Source organism: Psilocybe cubensis, chromosome 8, assembly GCF_017499595.1.
Source record: "Psilocybe cubensis strain MGC-MH-2018 chromosome 8, whole genome shotgun sequence".
Classification (NCBI taxonomy): domain Eukaryota; kingdom Fungi; phylum Basidiomycota; class Agaricomycetes; order Agaricales; family Agrocybaceae; genus Psilocybe; species Psilocybe cubensis.
In genome coordinates this window covers 519,918-540,220 of record NC_063006.1, presented here as the reverse complement: position 1 = coordinate 540,220, position 20,303 = coordinate 519,918, and the positions used below count along the sequence as shown (strand labels likewise).

Sequence of the window (20,303 nt, the reverse complement as noted above, 5' to 3'; positions counted from 1 at the left end):
GAATATCCGCCCGAGACCGCAAATCCTCGTCAAGGTCGGATGTGAGCAAAATACCTCATGGCTCCGTCCTCTCTGTATGGAAAACTGGGAAAACTGTAGGTGAGCAGAGTAGAGGAATGCGGAATCTCGGAAATAAAGAACTCGCCTTTTCTCGGCTTGTAAGAGGCAAATGTCTGCGCGACCGCGACATGATCGTGCAACGGATGGCCTTCAAACTGCTCAGCCAGTAGCATTAATAGCACTGTAGACGCTTGTTTACATGCTTTGCAAATAACCATCTCCGTCCCGCGGCCACAGGGTAAAAATGGAGCAATCTAGCCAATGGCTTATATGTCATGTAAATTTCCGGGACGTTTTTCTATCTAGCTACTAGTCCGGGAGCATGTGCTGCTCGCACTGTAAAGGCACCATTGTGATTTCTCTTTGTGTGCATATACGCCCTTTGACCCCTCGAGGCGTTCTCTTACCCAGGGGAACTCTCTCAAGGTCTTACTTCCACGGAACGAAAGCAGACGCGCCGCTTTATCCCCCCTAAGCGGCCAGGCTTTCCATCCGTTTTGTTATTTTGAATGTCATTTCATTCCTGAGATATCTTGTGGCGTATCTTACACTGGAAATGTCGTCGTAACTCTGTCAATCATGATAACAAATGCATTGCATTACAGATATATTCTGCAATTCATCGGCTCGATTTCTACGCGGATTGCGAACCTGCAGCTGACTGTCAGTCTCGTTCTTAACTTTGAGCCTGTATGTGCCTCGCTAGGAACAATATGCCGGACTGTGAAGGTGGCTGAGACGTATTAATCAAGTTGTGCACTTATTAATAAAGTCGGATTCACAGTTAACCAGTGGCTCCCACATACCCATAAATGCCACAAATACAGGGATCACAGTTAATCCTTACTAGTGTGCTAAAACCACAGCAGACCATATGCCATAGAGTTTAATCATGATTTCATTCAGTCACATCGCGGAGGTGTCTATTCTTGAAGAATGGCATCGGCTTTCTGTTCAAAATGCTCAAAAGGACCGGGTTCCATACAGAATGCAATTGGGATCGATCGCTTGCGATTAGAATTTCCAACATAGAAGACCGAGGTGGAATAAAAGAAAAGCGAGCGTTCCGAGTCTGCATCTACAGAGCACAAGGTTACCTTGTTGTAAACTTCAAACTTCAAGGCTGCCATAACTCATATAAGTGATTATTATCCCAAATAAATATACACATGCCAACAACGTTTCAAAGCTCGTCCCGCGTAGGCTCCTCCGCATGTGACTCGTCTTTGATTTCCTCTTCAACGACCTCGGCGCTGGCATCTTTCTTGCCGTCGGCACCACCGCCAGCCAGAACATTCGCGTCGGCAGTAGCAATTCTTGAATGTAATTTACCAGCTTCGGCCAGCTCTCGTGTAAAGCGTGCAATCTCCGTATCGTACTCGTCCCACTCTGGAATTTGACGCGCACGCGCGAGCTTCGGTTCTTTCTATGATTTGATGGGGTTAAAAGCTGTGATAAGAGTCGTTTGCAACTCGTAAAGAGAACGTACAGTCATGGGATTTTGGCACAGATCAATAGTTTTAGCTCTGTGCAGGCGATCTTTGCTGCACCACGTTTCACACTGCACGAGCTCATTAATTTCCGTTACCCTTTATCATGTAACATGTACACGCACCCATAGCCAATCTTCACTCAACGAATACTAGATTAAACGATTTAGTAACAGTCGTATATAAATAGACTTATCAACTCACAATCGGAACCTGGGCCTGAAGATTATTAGGTAAGTCTATACCGGCAAGCCAGAAGATCAGCAAAAGTGTAACTGAATCGGACGCGACGGAAATGACCTTGGTCCAAGTTAGCAAGCGAGTTAGGATCCGCAGAAAGCGAGTGGTATGAGCCCCGGAGAATATCCTAATGACATCATTAGCGCATGAAGTAACGGGTTATCATGTCACTAACTCCGGCTGCCAACTAAATCAAAAAACGACAGTATGAGAGGTTGAAATGTTATGGTCGAAAAATGAGAACTCGCCTGTCTGAACCGGACGAGGTCGATGACATACAGAGCACTATGGAAAAAAGTGACAGGTCATCAGTTATGCCACGAAGATGAGTCCGGGGAAAAGTTGCGAACCTGATGTGGTAAGGTTTGCCCTGCAAGAACTCCTTCCAGTATCCCGTTTTCCAGAAACGGAAACCTTCCATCTCTGTGTTGTCGTCACCCATTGGTGTGTAGCCATACGGTGCGCCATGAAGGTCAAGGTCGACCAACTCCTTGAGATCAGCGCGGACGATCTGGTCAGCGTCCACGAAGATAACCTTCTTTAAGTCCATGGGGAATAGGACGTCGAGGAAGAGAATCTTGTACGCCCAAATGATACGCTGCTTCTCCGTCTGAGCACGAAGCCATGATGGCCACTTGTATGTGACGAGCTCGTATTGGAAGTTATACCTCTCGGCCATGTGGGGTATAAATTCCTACGGGGCGGAGTAAGCTCGGGTACGGCACACGATACGCGCATGGAATACAAACCAGGAATGAAGGGGAGAGGAAGTTCTCGATGAACCAAAATTTGACTGTACTGTTGGTGTTACGGAGTACACTGAGAATCATAATGCCGACGAAGCGCTATAACAGAACAGGTACATCATGTCAACAGTACGCTCAAAGCTTCATAGACCATGCGCACCTCGTAAAGGAGACCAGATGCGACAGTAAAGATATTGATATCTGCCTGAGGTTTCACAGTCGCAACCTCGGTCGAAAGTTCTTTCTTCGGAGATGATTTGAAGATAGACATGACCCTTCAACGCAATTAATAATAAATCAGAAAAGCAAAAGCGACAGCGACACACCGAGATGAAATATCCTCAAAGATCCCCTTCGGCTCATCATCCTTTTCCTCTTCTTGCAGTACTTCTGCCAGTTCCATACCAGGATTTCTCGACAACCGAGGATACAGCGTTAAGCCCTCGAAACTCGTCACTGTAATTTCTGCACCAGCTTCTTCCACAGTCGGACTATCCCAACCCTCATTGCCAGCACTATCAAGGTTGAAAATCTTGCGCCCTCTACCCTCTCTGATCTCCAACTTGAAAACACCTGGTTTGGCCTTGAATTGGAAGTACCCTAGATTAGCGACGACCTGTGTGTCGTCTACAGGGACCCCATCACCTGCGGCGAGCTGCAGCTGCACACCACGTGGCACTTGATTGGCAACTTCGCGCGCGTGGCCTTCGATGACGATATAGTCGAGAGCGAAGACCGCTTCAACGGCTGTATCGCCTGGGTAAAGTTTGCCAAGCTGGATGTTGTCGAGGTCGTAGAGAGCCTCGCGCGGTCGGACAAGCCAGGCTGTAGGGACATCCATGGCGAGAGTGTATATAGGATCCACAGGTATATCCTCAAAGATAGCCTGGGAGGCAACTTCGCGCCTGAAAATAAAATAAAAATGACTTTCATGTAATATAGTGAACAAAGAAAAACGGACCCCTCTTCGTCGAAAGAAAGTTGAGGGATAAGATTGTAGCGATAAAACCTCTTCAATGGAACCTACAACGAGATTGGCATTAAAACTCATCCAACATGCTCATCGATCTGCTTACATCTTTATATCCAGCAGGATTGAGATGGATTGAAATAAATATGTCTGGGATATTCGACAACCACTTTGGATCGACTGCTGCGTCAGATTGTATCTTCCGCAAATATTGCAACACACACCTTGACAAGACTAGACCACCTTTGACCTGTTTCGCTCAAAGGATCGACAAGCACTGCTACATGATGTAGCGCCGTCGAATTGTCGCCATATTGAAACGATCTTGTGCAGAATGTAAGATTTTACATTCCTTCTGCATGATCAGAGAGGACGTACGTATATTCTGAGTCCAGCAGCTGATAGCCTCGCTGTCTAACTATAAGTGGTTTATCAAATAGACCAGCCTCACTTGGATCAGGTTGTTGCGTCGCTGCGATTACCGAAGAAGCCAAAGACACGACGTTTGCAAATTTGTTTCTGAAGAAGGGTTTAACTCAAAGAAGAGAAAAATGCAGACATGAATGCGACTCACCTATCTTCAGACAGCTGTGGAACCACGTCTTGCAGAGCCTTCACAACAGGCTCAGTGCGTCCCCTGAATTCATGGTCTTCCAAGGTCTTGAAATCCGCGACATGGAAATCGTTAGCAGCAATGGGACCAACAACCTGGACAATTACATCATGTTAATAAATTACCCTGAAGTACACATATATGCGCTTAAGGGATTGGACGTACACGGCCATTAACCACCAATGCTGACTGCCCAGGCAAAAGATGCAGCTCCCTTGACACAAGCCGGCTAGTTTTCACATAGTCAATGTACTCCTCCTCCATAATGCTGCCCAAAGAAACACCGCCAGTCAGTTCTTCGAAGGCATTGTACTTCTTAATCGGGATCTGGGTCCCCTCTGTGGGAATAGAAAGTCCATCGAAGCCAAGAGCAGTTAAAAGAGATTCTGGCGAAGCTTTGGCGAGCAGCTCGCGGGTGTGAAGGTGGGCAAAGAGCCAGGTTGCGGGTGATCTGGATGCATTGTCAGGAGATTTGACAAAGGATGGGTTATGAATGAAAGAGATTCGAGTTTTGCTTTCCTCGTTCTACAAACGTTTGGTCAGATAGAAAGTTCGCATAGAAAATGGAGTATAAGACAGACCAAAGACGATACAGCATCTTTCACCAGGGCGAGACCGTCCTCCGTGTCGAAATCAGCAACAACGTAAAGACTTTCAGAGATAGACTGGGCATCGGCGGCTAGAATAAAAGAAACAAAAAGCGATAAATATACATTCAAAATGGAGGAACAAGGTCCACTTACGAGGATAAAGATACGCCGATGAAGAAAGCCGGAAACGCGACTTTGCAAATACCTCAGGGAGGTTAACAATATGAACAGACTTCGACCCCGCCGCAGGGTAAATGTACTTGTTACGCCGCTTGCTGGTAGTCGGAAGGTCGTAGAAGTAGTTGCTCATTGTTTCGCGTTCAGCGTCGTCAGCCAAGACACCTGCATACACCTATATATATAAATACTTCAGTATGGGACAAAAGGGATAAGATTTTGCAATCGAACCTTCTCCTGAAGGTATGCCATTTGCATCGCAACTTCGCCTTGAAGTTGGCGCATAAAGTTCTTCAATGAAATGAGATAATTATGGGAAAAGGATACTATTCTGATGATTTCGTACCTCATTTACATCGAAGTGCTTCCCATTGAAGAATGCATGTCCAGTTTCTGATGAGGCTAAAGTTGATGCCAAACGTTCGGAATACGCATTAATTTTATCGAGGCGTGAATCGTCAACATCCACCTCGCCGTTGAAAATTGCATCCAGAGATGGGGTTACGACGTCAGGGTTCTCTTCATGCTCGCGCGCTACTAGTTCGTCGTAAGCGGCGCCGACAGTCGTCCAATCAAGATCGGCTGTCTGGAGGTGAGCTGGCAGTCGAATTTGCGATATCTGCGATTTTGTCAGCCTATAAATGAAAAGTTGTGTTGAACCGGGTGCTTACCGAGTGTATGAATTGGAGGGTCTTTCTACGTCCGTAATTCTTAACGAGATGATAGAAAAGCCTAGCCATCTTCTTTCCTAAACATAAACTTAGCAGAAAGTATATAATTGTACACATGGTTGACTCACCGTCTTCAGTCTCAACCAAAGGAACTAGGCCGAATCTTAAAGGAATATCGCGGTTGATGATATTGGTGACGCCACCAGCGAGGAAATTCAGGCTCGTTGTTTGAGATAGGTCGAGGATCAGAACAATGTTGAACAAGTTGGCTTTGATACTGGGCAGAGAACCGGGGTACATGGGACGGAGGAGCTAGTGTACTTGTAAGATACTATTAAAACAATAAATCGCAATACATACTGCATAGAGTGATGGGTTCCATTTTGCGTATCTACGATGCAAGGACTGGACATCAGGCGGCAGATATTGAAGGCGGGACCAAGTACATACCGGCTGTCTTTTTCCATGTCGTTCCACCAGACAATGACATCACCTCCTTCAGGTCGATCGCTCGCATCGAAGATGGCTTCCATTGAAGCGCTGTCCTTTTGTGCTATAGCAATGGCTGAATGAGTTAGCAACTGCAACGCCTCTGATCGCTCGAGACCTAACGAGGTCAGGGATTTCATGACGTTCCTCTCCTTCCTGACAGTCCGGATGAGACCAAATGGATTGACATCTTTTGGTTCTATTTGCAAACCATTAAACCAAAGAGCGTTGATGCCGCGCTGAGCTTTGAGAGAATTGTTGTGCAGTTCTTCAGCAATGCTCTCGTTCACAACTACCCTGCGAGCTAGAGAAGTGGCATATTTTGGAAAGTTTTGGGAGAGGTGAGTGAGAGTTTCGAGCGGGTCGAGGGATTCTGAGATAATTTGGGCTGCTTTTGCGCCAAGGCCTGTGTATCATATGTGAGAACAATCCATTTCCGAAGAAATCATGATGCATGCCTTCAAGTTCTTCCTCTGACAATGGAACGTCCGCGCCAGGAGCGGTGACGTTTTCAGGGTGCGCCAAAATCAGAGGCATCACAGGGTCCACTCTTTGAGTATCGCTGCTGATGTCAGATTTTGACTCTGCATTGCTTGCTAGAAGATAACGCGTGAGTTGGAGAGACTTCTCTTGACCAGCGACTCTTACCTGCTGAATTGGTTCGATCATCAAGCGCAAGGTAGTCCATCTTCTTCAAGTCAAGTCCTACACCATACCCTGATAAGTACGTCTTCTCCTCTGACTGAGAAGTGGGGGGTATATGTCGGAATACGTATTCCACATGAGGGTCCAGTCGATTTGTTAGCTTCAATAGGTATGTGTGCAGCTCACGGAAGTTGGGTGAGGTTAATGACGCGTACAAAATGGCAGTCCGAGGAGGCCTCTCTAGAATAAGATCTGGAGGAGGGTAGATATGATCAAAAGTGAGAATTTTGGGTTTAGGTTGGAACCTTTTGTATAAACATATATGAAATGAGCAACCTTGAATCAGAGAGCGAAATGACTTACGTGTCTGTCTTGGGATCTCGAGGAGGATCAATAGCTTCAACTCCAGCAAGTTGCGCCAAGGTCTCAACATCGCATATAACCTCGCCATACCAGTCTACCCATGACCCGCACTGTGTTCCGGGACTGCGATTGTGGTTGTCAGCATAGTAGTTATAGAAAGCCTCCAGCTTCGGTGTCGCAGCGTGCATGGCTAGATTCATTTCAACTAGCGACAGGGAGCCTTCCTCGTGCAGAATTCCATTGTCAATGGCTATCTGGAGTGCAGCTTGATGAATGGCCTCAGGTTTCAGGCTATTGGGTAACCGCAATAATTCGGGGTCGGTGAGACGGTCCAAATATGTAAAGAATGCATCTGGGTTCTCTAATGATACTGTCTCTCTGCACAGTGCGTTAGCAGACATTAACGCTGATCTGGGAATGTGTTTTTACGACTCACAGAATCTCTGCTAGAAATGGCGGGGCAGGCCACGATGACCTCAGTCCGACTTTAACAGGCGGGCTCCCAACCACCTGGAGAACGGGGATAGCCGCTCCAAGCAAGGCAAAGACTCGTTTCATGGTGGTCTCCTCTAGTCAGTAGCTTTAGTGCATAGGGTCAACGTGGTCGAAATATTTAAAGATGGGGGACGGAATCTTTTGGGCAATGACAGGCGCGACCTCGACACGTCAACCAATTGCATTCAAAGTCCAGCTATCAGATAAGATAATTCGACATTTAGATATAGCTGCTTCACGTGACTCAGATTTTTCATCTTTCCTCCTCGGTGCCGCTTTTGCAGCTTTTGTAGCTGACTAAATCGCAGGCTTATATAGCTCTTTTTTACTTTTACAAAACCATAGTTGCTTTCCGTCTGTACTGCCATGGAATTTGTGGCAGGCCCTGCTGTGCATCGTGTGCTGTGTGCTGATTGCGGTACGATCTTTCTTTGATCTCAAAACGAAAATGTTCATGAGCTGATCTCCATCTTTAGGAACACCCATCGTGCCAAATTCTGCCAATCTCTGCGTTTCTTGCCTGAGGAATACGTGTGTCATCTGAGTTTCTGCATCATTCATGTTCTGAATTTTTCTAGTGTCGATATTACGGAAGGAATCCCTAAACAAGGTGCGTACGATTTTCAGTAATCACCCAACAATCCTGTTGAATGAAATCTTTTAGCTGCTGTATCTTTCTGTCGAAACTGCGAACGATTCTTGGCTCCACCTTCATCATGGACACTTGCAAAACCGGAATCTGCAGAACTTCTCTCGATCTGTCTTAAAAAGTTGAAGGGATTGAACAAAGTACGGTTAACGGAGGCACACTTCATCTGGACAGAACCTCACTCGAAGCGACTACGAGTATCTATGACGGTACAAAAAGAGGTGTGCAATGCATTTCTATCGAACGAAATGGTTCTAACTTCCGGCAGGTATTGACGAATACCATCCTTGAGCAAACATTCGAAATCGAATATCTAGTACAGCATGGCCAGTGCCCCGACTGTGCTAAGCTTGCGGCCAAAAACACATGGAAGGCACTCGTGCAAGTACGACAAAAGGTTCCCCACAAGCGTACTTTCCTCTACCTAGAACAACTCATTCTTAAGCACAACGCACAAAAAGATACCATTTCGATCAAGGAGGTCAGGGATGGACTGGACTTTTTCTACAGCTCCAAAAGCCATGCACTGAAGATGGTTGAATTTTTGGCCAGTGTAGCACCTATCAAGTATGTCTGTGTCTCACAATTTTTGTTGTTGCCGTGTCTCAATTGTGCCTCAACGCAATTAGATCAAAAGCATCTGAGCAACTGCTATCCTCAGACGTTCACAGCAGTACCGCAAACTTCAAATATACCTACTCTGTCGAGATCGTTCCTATATGCAAAGACGACCTTGTCTGCATGCCTCTGAAGCAGGCACGGACATTCAGTAACATCAATCCTTTGACTGTCTGCATCCGCGTTGGGAACTCTTTACAACTCCTAGACCCACAAACCCTCCAAACATGCGAGATCCCTTCCCAGATATACTGGAGAGCACCTTTTGACTCTTTAGCCTCTGTTACCGACCTCAAAGAATTCACCATCCTTGACATCGACCCCGATCACTCTCGCCAAAAGGGTAAATTCCTCATGGCAGACGCACAAGTCGCCCTTGCAGGCGCGTTCCATTCCTCTGGAAAACAGGCTGATGATGAGGATAGCATGGACTTTGAATCCTCTGGTCTGACAACACAGGTCTTCCACACGCGCACACATCTCGGCGCGATCCTTCAGCCAGGAGACACCGCGCTAGGCTACTTCCTCACCAATGCCAACTTCAACTCCGATAACTTTGCTTCCTTGCCTGTGTCACGGATTCCGGACATTATTCTCGTGAAGAAGACGTACCCGAACAGGCGGAAGAAGAGCAAGGTCAGGAACTGGAAGCTGCGCAGTATCGCGAAGGAAGCGGGCGAGGAGGGCGAGACGAGCAATGCTCGCGGTGCCATCGGTCGCATGGGTGGCCGCGACCTCAAGAAGGTCGAGCAGGACTACGAGATCTTCCTGCGAGATTTAGAGGAAGACCCCGAGCTCCGGTCGGGTATCAACTTGTATAAGGCGCCTGAAGTCACGATGTCTGCGCCTGAGGGTGAACGCAAGCCGAGGAAGAGGGCGCAGTTCGCGATGGACGTTGATGAGGCTCCAGCGGAAGTTATTCCAGCGAACACTACTGAAGAGGACGACGACGAAGAGGAACCCGATTTCCCTGATGTGAAACTAGATGAGCTGTTGGAGGGCTTCGATGAAATGACTCTCGGAGCCGGAGAAGATGAAGCTGAGGAGGAACAATCATGATTTTCATATGTCTTCCTCCCTATCCTGGATACATGATACCTTTGAATGCATTCATACGTTGATATGGGGTATAGACCTGAATTGAGTTCAGGACAAACATGCTACCAAGTCACTTGAAACCTTCCAACTATGGAACTCTTTGCAATATCAGGTCGTCGGTGTAAGTCGTTTCGGGAAACTTTTATGATCTTGTCTATTGCCAGTCAATTCCAGATGAATGAGTCGCGGTAAACTTTTATGAGGGACTCTGATGGAACACCCCGCCCTCCTCCCCTGATGCACCAACTGCTTCGAAGCACGTATTACTACACCATCATGACCAACCATATATCGGAGAGAGCAGATGAATTGGATGTCTTTCCTGCCTCCATATGATTCTGACACCGGTCTAATACAACCTTATGAGTCCTTCCTGTGCCAGGTTTATCTTTTCCTGTCTCGAAGGTTTACAATACAGCAAAGTTCGGAATGAAGATTCCTGCCGAGTGTTCTGGAAAATGTGGGGTAAACATCGTACAGCATCCATTTACCGTACATGCGTTTAACACAGCTTTGAGATTTATTTTTGTTGTACCTATTGTGTGCTTTAAAGAGTGCCAGCCTGCTCGTCTTATAGTTTTCTACACTGCCCTGAACATTGTCATGATGTCGCGTATTCACTGATCGACCACACTGTTTCGTGAAAAATCTACAATTCTGGTAATATCATCATTGTTTAGTCAATGCGCTCTATTGCTGAATAACACACAAGACGATCATGCCTCTTCAGAACTTTCAAGCAAAATTTTGGAAAAAGGATATACACGCTGCATCGTTATATCTTACAATCCCCCCTCCCTCCTCCACGAAACCTCAACCCAAACTACCTAAATATGTCAGACTCGACCAGATGAAGAGAAAAACGCCCGTCCCAAATAATACCCACCCCTCCCCCGGAATCCTTGACGAAGACCAAAACGTTTTGAGAGGCAAAAGCAAATTGTCTAGAACAATAATCCAAGCAACTGAAAAATTCAATCGTCAAAGGTGAGTTCCAAAAGAAGAGACATCCAAGCCTGACCTTCTAAGGGCTTAAACATCCTGTGTTTACAACAGTGCATTGATCAGAATTGAATCAAAAATCGAATCAGCGAAAGCCATGTTTCAGCGGCTCAGCCGACAATGGCGGAAGTGCTTAAGAGCTCTTCGCAACCGGTCCTCCAGGATCATTTTACAGGACATAGATCAGCCTACAGTCTCAACATTGAAAGATAGTCATTTTAATGATTCCTCATCTCTTTGCGCGCTGGTATCCGAGGAAAGGGACGTTATATCCTATCCCCCACGGCTTTCAAACTCTATAGGATCTACAACCTCTGAGCCTTGTTCCATTGCATCGTCGCATACTCAATCGACGGATTATGGTGTTTTTTACACGATAAGAGATATATCGCCACCCATGTCCGAACTATACTAGTAGTAGTTAAAGCGAGATAACAATATTAACAGACGCAGACGCGCGCTTATAAAAAGACGAACATTTGACCAGTGCTACATGTCAACAATTCTTAGCGTCTTGCTTACAAACTCTACCCTCGCAGGCGCTCCGGCGGGCGCCAAGTTGACGCTCGGTAGACCCTACCGAGCGTCAACTTGGCGCCGGGTTCTCTATGATGGCGCTGCAGTAGATATCTAATATGTCCTCCATGCAAACAAAAGTAGCCTAATGCCTTATTAACAGCGCAGAATTGATATCCCAACAAAAGTCATACCAGGATGCACTACACTGACACTGCAAAAGAGACCCATTTCCACCCACTGGCACTGTGGCAGTGGTAGGAACAGACCTATTAATAGCCCTCTACTGGCTGACTAATTTTGACGCGATCCCACCGGCTGAGTCAGCCACCTTTTACAACTGGCTTGCCTTTCGTGAATCCGCACGAACGCCTCCATTGAATACCAATGGCAATACAAAGTTTTCGAGTTATTCGGGATTTAGTGGGTTCTCGTAGACCATTTCACGATACACAATGATCGATGAACGAGGATCGACGATTGGTGACCGACACCCAAGCTGCTGCACAGAACGCCCCTCATTGCCCGTTGTCCGTTGCACGTCGCACGGTTCCTCGCAAAGTCCACATCCAAGTCGAAGTCCACGCCGGAGTCCAGTCCGAGTCGACTCGAATCCAATCCAACCCAACGCGAACAATATCTCCTTCTTTCTTTTCCTGTTTTCCCTCTTCCTCTTCCTCTTCGTCTAGCGCACCCAGACTAGACGACGATGCATTGTTATACTTCTTCTCCCATTCCGCGAACGCCATGGGTGAGATGACAGCAAGTCGAGTAAATTCCCAATTGGAAATTTTGGGAAGAAAATTGAAGCACGAACATTTCCAATTCCAAACTTGAGGTGAGAGTCTTTTGAGGTAAGTAAGGTTCCCTAATAGATTGGATGAATGAAGAGGCCTGAGCGTGGAAAGAAAAAGTACCATTTTCCCAGAAGAACCTTAAAGTGAGGCTCACCCATTGGGTCTTACACTAGTAAGCTACAAATTGCGGGGGAACAAGAGATCTTGAATAAGAGCCAACAGCGGACATTTGGCGGGAATGGAAAGAATGAGAGCTATGGGCGATAACTTGGTATTTGGAGCAGAAGATTACTCTTCTGAAACAGAGTAAACATAGAAGCAGACCAGATGTACAATCGAGAAGGTACACACTTGAAGTTGGAGCCAGCAGAATGCGGCATCTAGCCGTTTGACTGCCATTCGTATAATCTATCGGCCATATCCAAACAAGTAAACGTCGGAGGTGCAAGCCACCGACGTCGAAGAGGACATCCAAATATATCTTGCACGGACGATAGATGGCTAACCTAGAGGTTCTACAGAGCTAAACCGGATATTTCAGGTCAACTAGGACATTCTTTGTATTTTAAGAACACTCACTGTGTACTTCACTGTGTGTGGTCAACCAACGAACACTGAAAACTGTTGCTTGACATCATTAGAACCCAGCACCATTCTTTAGAATCCACGGGGCCCTAGATTAGTCGCAGTGAACGGTTAATTTCAGTCATGCCTACAGCAACTAAGAAAAACTAAAGAAAATAGCGCACAATGATAGAGATACCATCTCGCTTCATCTCGTATAAAATCCGGAGAGATTGTAAGTGCATACCCCAGTCCTTACCTCAAGTACTACCGACTTCGGTGAGCACACCTTACTCCATCTTTAACACGATGCTTACGCTGACCCTCTTACCACAGATTGTTGAAAATCGATATTTCAAAAGCAGCAATGAAATACTCAGCTATTTTCACCACGGTTGTTATCGGCGCTTCCACCACAACTGTCATTGGTGCCTCTGTAGCCAACGGAATTTGCACAGCGGAGTGTCGATCGTCCCCGCCCACCTGCCCTGCGGGTTTGGCTCCCGCCGGCGGCCCTGGATGCTGGGCTAACGTGGGATGCTGCAAAGTCCCTGACCCCGAGCGCACAATGTTGTGCACAATGAATTGTTCCCCTACCCCACTTAAATGTGGTGGGGATTTGTTCACATTCAATGCTAAGAAGGATGGACCCTGCTGGAGTTGCTGCTTGTTCCTGTAGTGGCTGGCAAGTCATTGAGGCGAAAGGTTTTAGTCGTTTGATGCAGAGGAAACTCTTTAAATTTGTGATGCTATGACAAAAAAATGGAATTTGTTACAGTTTTCACCCAGAATCCGGACCGCTTTGGATTGTCTCCTGGATAGTAAATGCGCCTGAATTTGCCTCTTATTTGCACAACACTATTCAGACCTTGAGAACGACAGTGCCTACAAACCCCAAATTTGCGCAGGTTCAGCTGATGGGAATGATATCAATGAAAACCACACACCAAAACATAGAATACACTATTATTTCGTATTACAAGTAATCAAATATGCGCACTTGGTAACCAGACAAAAGCTCATTCTGTGCAACAAAAAGTCGCTCAGGGAAAATGAGAGCACGCTTGAGCGAATTACTGCCGGCACGCTCGGGTCGGCAGATGGCTGCAAATCGGGTACTGGGAAGCTCACGAATGGGACGCGCGCTGCCTCGGAAGGTGTCGTAAGGTGCACTCACATGCACTGACATTGTTTTCACCTCTTAATCATGTTATCTTTTATTTCAACAAAGAACACAATAGTAAGTAGGTAGACTGTATGAATTCCCTCTGGTCCATCAGCTGTTCCCAATACCCGCTTGACTAGGGGCTCCAATGGGACTTTGTGATTCCCTTGCCCTTTCAGCTGTGACATGGGGACATCGAAATCCCTACTAGAAATCCGCACCCAAACCCAAGGCCAATACCCAAGCATTGTTGCGCCTGCAGCCAAGGATGCTCCCAAATCATTGGCAAACGAGCATGTTGGATCAGTTATACACAAGAATACTCTGAGGCGCCTATCGAATGATTCCAACACAATTCATTCATTTTTCCCACATTTATGCTTGATTTAGTACACCAGATTGTTACTCGAAAATGTAGAGAATATATATCTACTTCTATATCTTGTTATTTAGCCATGCCTGACCCAGAAACTCCGAGACCGTATGCTTTAATCCTCCACTAAGTTAACTTTCTCACGGCCCCAATTACGTACAAATTTTGCCACCACACCGTCACGATGAACTAACCAATGCACTAACATAACCCTGCACGCACACTGGCAGGCATGTACTGACACACCTTGACCAACATATAGATTATTGGAAACATGCACTTACATTGCACTTAAATTGCACTGACATTACTGTGGTATGCACTGACATGCACTGACCGCACTGACATTGCACTGACATTTTCCAGTGCCCCACCTAGGCTTGCCTTCCGCGAATCCGCACTCGAGCGATTTTCTGATTTTCCTATCCATGGTCTCCCTTACTCCTCGTTTATCTTCCGTGTTTGCCTGCGCTCAGTTGCTATAGTTCTTCTTTCTCCCGCTGAAACGTCTATCTGAATCAATCGACCATGAATGAATGATCTTCGGCGTGTCCAATCTTTGATTTCTAGCACTGTATCATCCAAGGCTTCGCACGTTTATGTTCCAACTTCCACCTTGTTGTGACATTGCACGGCGCAAATTCGCTGGCCCCTTCGCTATGCATGTTGTTTAAAGGTGCAAAAGATCAACAATACAATGATGGGAGCTGTGGGTGAGAATGGCCTGCTCTTCCACAATTGCCAACTCAGACTTCACAACATATCTGGCTGTACAATTTCCTTGGATAACTTCTCTGCAATGGCGAGGATTATGGCAATCGGCACCAACAAGAGACCGTCTTTGTCGTCTATGTTCCGGTACAATCCGATCGCGACGACATTTCGTTTGTTTTTTGACACTCGCCTGGCTATGCAGACGCTCTCTCTGGTATGCATTTCACCTACGCACAGCCTTACCTTTGATTCTTTAAAGTGTCGACTTGCAGCTTTACCAGATTTGGACCATCAAAGTTTTTTACATGAAAGCGAGGGAGGGACTTTTCCGATAACGCATGACTTGGTTTTTTTATTCGGCTCCTGTGGCTGAAAGAGTGCTGCCTCCGGCTAAATCGCCACCACTGATGTCTGGCTCAAAAAGGATAACGAATGTGATTATATCAAAGGGTTCTGCCTCGCAGCAACCACAGTGTTCTCATAATGAGGTATAAATTCCTGCGCTACATCTTAGGCCGCTCAGATATCTCAAAGGTTTACACCCCCGGAACCGTTCAAAATGGACAAATTAAGCGACCTTTCATGCTCTCTGTTGACCATAATCAACACAACCAACCCATCTCTCTCCCTCCCACATTTTGCGTAGTACTCCAGGATGCCTGCGTTTCGCAATATCGCGCCTATCCGACACTCTGCTCGTCTTGTAAATCACATTCCGGCAATCAGTGACGGTACGCTCAATGAAATGTGCTTCGATTATATTGAACCTATTTGCCTCCGCAGCGGCAGGGCATACCATCAAGAACGAGGCGCCCGATATTTCTCTTCCTTTGTCTTTAGCACCGTCGACGAATGGACTCGAGGATACATCTCATAGAGCCCATAATCCACAGCCACTGCCTTCGCTCTTTGATGATATAAATAGCACAGCGGCGACTGGACGAACAAAACGGCCCAGCCACGCTCGTCGTCGTGAGCCAGGCCACATCCCCCGCCCGTGCAACGCATTCATCCTCTTCCGCTCCAAATTCGTCAGCAGCGCGTATTTCGGCAAAGACGAGCATCAAAATGAACTCAGCAGGAGCGCAGGGAAAGTGTGGAATAGCATGTCAAAGGAGGAGAAGGAGCCGTATCGCGCGGCCGCTGAGATTCAGAAGATGGAGCATAAAGCGAAAAATCCGGGATATAGGTATAATCCCGGGCGCGTTGAGAGGACAAAAAGTGCAACGGCGGCGAAGAAATCTACTTCCAAGGCGAAGCGTGGGAGGAAGTTGGACGATTGTTCGCCTTTGTCTTTTAGTTCGTCGGGATCTTCGTCTACTACGCCCTCGGAGTCCCCTGTCCACACTCCCCCTTTCTTTCCCGTGAAAGCGGCAGATGAACAAGCTGCGTATGATCAGAATGCAAATGTATTTGATGGGGCGCAATACGTATTGTCTGATGAGCAAGGCGTATGCTCATCTCTGTCTCGCCTCTACAACTCGGTCGCGCAAAGCACTGCACCTAATCCCTGTACCTCGATGGAGCCACATGTATGTACCAACAGATCATACGGTTTATACTTGCTAACCTGTCGAATAGGATCATCAAATGGAGGTTGAAAGAGACCCTCCTCCGCCTTTCCACCCCCATCTTGATCCCGTAACAGGTCAATTTGCGTATCAGGATTACAGCCACGATTTCATGGCTGACTCTCTCCCCACTCTTCCGCACATACATACGACACCATACGAGGCGATTGACAACGCTATTGATATTTCTTCCATTCCAAGTTTGAATACTCAATTCGACTTCCCCTCCGCGGCGTTCTCGTTCGATGATCCCAATGCCAATTGTACAGACCTTCTGGGAGGCATATCCGAAGGGAATGGAACCTCCACTTCGAAAGCGGAAGATCAGGCTAATTCTTTCCCCAATGATTGTTATAAGCACGGCGACCTAGAAAAATACCATGAGGCCCTTTTCAACGAATTCTTCAACTTCGATCAATAAATTGCTGTATCGCGGTCCAACACACTTCGTTTTCTTATTTTTGTCTTTCCCGTACCATGTTAGTGTTTCTTGAAGTCAAAATATCGGTTCGTTTCGATCCTTAGCTTAAAATCGATTAAATCTCTTCTGTAATATGCGCTGCGCGTTGATTCGTTGATAGGTCAAAATGTGTTGAATATAATTTTTAATTATAATTGACGATTCACTATCTGTTTGGTTGGTCTCAAAACTTGCAACTGGTTCAATGAGAAATATCACCGAATAAACTTAGGACTCGCCAAATGAAGCAAAATAAAGGTATTGTATACAATATAGAATTTAAAATTACATCCCAAAAAAATTATTGCCCAAAAAAAGAGGCCACGACCAAGAATAAAACATGTCCCCCAGGTTAAAATTGTGTATCGACGTCAACAGATAAAATCGCAGGATTTAAAATTTATTTGCTTCTTGTTGAGCTTGACCTTTGTCATGTTGTACATTTCCTAAATAAATATTATGAACAACGAATCCATAGCACAAGCTAAGTTACACACCTGAAATCTCCTGTGTTCTATCACCGGTAATAGCACCGACAACCGCGTCTTTCTTTCCAGCAATGCGGTCTGCTGTGCCCTCAACGTAGGCTTTAGCTTGGGCGGCGTTGTATTCAGCTTCGCCGGCAGCATGCTCCTCTTTGCCGGATTGCTGCCAGGACGTTGCGCCGGTAGCGTTTCCGATAGCCTCAACGACGGTGCCCTTCACAGAGTGAAATTGGCCATTGAGCTTGCTGTATAAACATGGTCAATAAATATACATATGAGTTGAGGTGGCGATCAGTCACTAACCTTGGCTCTCCAGAGGCGGTATTGTCAACTGATTGGGATGCCATTGGTAATTGAAGTGTGGTTGGATTGATACTGCTGTGGGGTGGTAAACTGGTGTTTGCTGGAGTAAAAAGCGATCTGCGGTATCCCTTTTATAATCATCCAACATGCAATGCATATGCTCTGGAAAGATCGCGAAAACGAAGATGCATCAATGGTTAGCGGTGAAAGCCAAAAATAGACGATGACATCATTTTATTGACGATGCGCGCCAATTGAGAATTTATTGCGATGACGTTTTTGGTGACGATCGCGGACATCATAAGCGCCCCACATGTCCATATTTGGATTACTTTATGTATGACGCCAGGTTGGAGCTCGAGTACGTCGACGACACTCTGACTGCTTTCTCGTGAAAAATGAACGGAGTTTGCGGAACACAATGGAAATTTACCTGAAGTGGAGAGTTTGAATGGGTGCTCGAAATGCTATATAAGAGAGCTTAGGATGCAAGGGATAAGGCATCAATTTCACATCCCAACTTTTTATAAACACAAAGCAACTCAACAACAGTTTTTGATAATAATGGCATCTTCATCATTCAACAACACCACATCCGGCGAGCCCAAGTACGTTCCTCTGTATGCAATCTATGTGATAAACACATTTTAATGCGAATCAATGTATAGCAAGACCACCGGTCAATTCCACTCTACCAAGGGCAACATCGTCGAAGCCATTGGCAACGTAACCGGTGCCACCTCATGGAAACAGTCCGGAAAAGAGGAGCACGCTGCTGGCGAGGCCGAGTACAAGGCCGCCCAGGCTAAAGGTTACGCTGAGGGCACCGCTGACCGAATCACCGGAAAGAAGGACTCTGTGGTCGGTGCCATCACCGGCGACAAGTCTCAGCAGGCTGCAGGTAAATATTAGGTTTCGTCCCTTCTTAGTTTTTGCAAGTACTCACCTCGGTTTTCAGGAAATGCCCGTCACGACAAGGGCGAGGCCCAACAAGACATCAACAAGAATGCTTAAAGACCACTTACTCTTATTCGATTCTTAATAGTAATATACCACGCCCACCAAGGGCTGTAATATAACTACTGTGGTGTTCACTTGTAGCATGATAAATTTGTATATCTTGGAATAATTTCGGATGAGCGTGCAACAAGTAATCGAAGTTCTGAGACCCACCTAAGATGCGCAGATGGAAAGTACGCCTATCTGCTCTACGTGCACGTCTGCCAAATACCCTCCAGTAAACAATATGGGGTGGATACCAACCAGACTCAGTTATGAAGCTTAGTTCTGCTACACATTTCTTCAACACCTCCAACGAGCCAGGAGACCAAAAGCATGAATCAAACGTGTTGGAACGATCCAACATGGTATTGCATAACTTTTCTTGAGCCAACTGTGCTTCGTACTGAAGCTTGAAGGGGTCAGAGGTGCAGAGATACCACAGACCTTGTATAAGTTAAGATGAAATCCAGTCCGTAAATCGGGACCTTGGAGTGTATGAGCGATAGGATGGAGATATGTGGATGGAATGTGTCCGGTTCGAACGCTGTTAATGCTATTTTTCCAAGGTTGCTCTCGCAATGCATAAATCCGAATACCGAGGTCGGGTTGAACGCGATTTCGAGTCGCTTAGGGATTGTTTTGGATTTGCGTCACGAGCGCCTGTAATCGCGTTAGGTCTATTTGTTGCGTTCGAGGAAAGAGCTTGCAGGACAGGCGGCATCTTCTTATAAGCAAGCCGGCCCCCGCGGCTCAGTTACATCTGGTAGTTTGGAAAATCGTTTTCCTGATCTAGCTAGTGCTGATCATCAAATGAACATTGTTAAACAGCTGTGATAGCAGTCAAACAAAGAACTGGACTACGCACATTGATTGATGATTAGTTATGTCTTTTGAGTTATATTTAGTGGCATTTATGAGTGTTCGGGCCCGTGCGGTTATGCTCACTGGTGGGGATTACGGCGTCGTATGCATCTTCGGTGCTTATTGGCGAGATAATGTCGTACTGCTTTGCGCTTCATGATGAAAACTACATTGGCATGAGTTCCACAAGCAGGTATACGGCATTCATCGTGAAGACTCACTGCAAGGAAGTTGGCGCATACACCCGCACTTAGAACCGGGATCTCCGTGTCCTCGAGGCTTTCTACCTTGCACAAAGTATCAAGATGAACTCGTGGGCTCAGACATGGTCTGCTTGGGTGGTTTCTAGCCTTGCCTGCCCGACTTGAGCTACGCTTTTCAAAGTCAAATGATAAACTGTTGAACGCACCTCCTTTCCTTGGTTTTTGGAACATAGCAAGCATTCTCCTTGGAAAGGAGTGTGATAATTTGATTCCTTTTGTCCACAAATGATCTGAATCTGTTAAACATATTTAGAGATTAGATCCGCCACACAATTGCCGTCACGCAACCCCCTGAATTAAAGTATGTGTGTGT

The 20,303-nt window shown here is 46.3% G+C and overlaps 6 protein-coding genes across 6 annotated transcripts; 3 read left to right on the top strand and 3 right to left on the bottom strand.

Annotated features, from left to right (window-relative positions):
* Positions 1-1,243: 1,243 nt before the first annotated feature.
* Positions 1,244-7,612, bottom strand: JR316_0008711 (UDP-glucose:glycoprotein glucosyltransferase; the record flags this gene model as incomplete). Its single annotated transcript, XM_047894424.1, has 28 exons — positions 1,244-1,486; positions 1,550-1,621; positions 1,676-1,702; positions 1,755-1,789; positions 1,851-1,917; positions 1,979-2,075; positions 2,141-2,484; positions 2,540-2,635; positions 2,697-2,811; positions 2,863-3,441; positions 3,498-3,559; positions 3,613-3,675; positions 3,731-3,830; positions 3,885-4,025; positions 4,081-4,214; positions 4,285-4,644; positions 4,701-4,798; positions 4,863-5,061; positions 5,118-5,177; positions 5,233-5,505; positions 5,558-5,634; positions 5,686-5,869; positions 5,918-5,948; positions 6,008-6,452; positions 6,505-6,642; positions 6,695-6,996; positions 7,055-7,432; positions 7,491-7,612. The coding sequence occupies 28 exons, from the start codon at positions 7,610-7,612 to the stop codon at positions 1,244-1,246; spliced, it is 4,842 nt and encodes a 1,613-aa protein (XP_047745883.1).
* Positions 7,613-7,915: 303 nt separating this feature from the next.
* On the top strand, positions 7,916-9,875 carry JR316_0008710 (60S ribosomal export protein NMD3; the record flags this gene model as incomplete). Its single annotated transcript, XM_047894423.1, has 6 exons — positions 7,916-7,967; positions 8,026-8,080; positions 8,128-8,159; positions 8,214-8,419; positions 8,467-8,765; positions 8,828-9,875. The coding sequence occupies 6 exons, from the start codon at positions 7,916-7,918 to the stop codon at positions 9,873-9,875; spliced, it is 1,692 nt and encodes a 563-aa protein (XP_047745882.1).
* Positions 9,876-11,841: 1,966 nt separating this feature from the next.
* On the bottom strand, positions 11,842-12,181 carry JR316_0008709 (uncharacterized protein; the record flags this gene model as incomplete). The annotated part of the gene is made up of 2 exons (XM_047894422.1): positions 11,842-11,985; positions 12,062-12,181. 2 exons carry the CDS (start codon positions 12,179-12,181, stop codon positions 11,842-11,844), a joined length of 264 nt encoding a protein of 87 aa, XP_047745881.1.
* A 3,519-nt stretch (positions 12,182-15,700) lies between these two features.
* Positions 15,701-17,037, top strand: JR316_0008708 (Repressor of filamentous growth 1; the record flags this gene model as incomplete). Its single annotated transcript, XM_047894421.1, has 3 exons — positions 15,701-15,776; positions 15,829-16,577; positions 16,627-17,037. 3 exons carry the CDS (start codon positions 15,701-15,703, stop codon positions 17,035-17,037), a joined length of 1,236 nt encoding a protein of 411 aa, XP_047745880.1.
* Positions 17,038-17,469: 432 nt separating this feature from the next.
* JR316_0008707 (uncharacterized protein) lies at positions 17,470-17,908 on the bottom strand (the record flags this gene model as incomplete). The annotated part of the gene is made up of 3 exons (XM_047894420.1): positions 17,470-17,522; positions 17,574-17,806; positions 17,865-17,908. The coding sequence occupies 3 exons, from the start codon at positions 17,906-17,908 to the stop codon at positions 17,470-17,472; spliced, it is 330 nt and encodes a 109-aa protein (XP_047745879.1).
* A 520-nt stretch (positions 17,909-18,428) lies between these two features.
* On the top strand, positions 18,429-18,878 carry JR316_0008706 (uncharacterized protein; the record flags this gene model as incomplete). The annotated part of the gene is made up of 3 exons (XM_047894419.1): positions 18,429-18,472; positions 18,533-18,765; positions 18,823-18,878. 3 exons carry the CDS (start codon positions 18,429-18,431, stop codon positions 18,876-18,878), a joined length of 333 nt encoding a protein of 110 aa, XP_047745878.1.
* Positions 18,879-20,303: the final 1,425 nt, after the last annotated feature.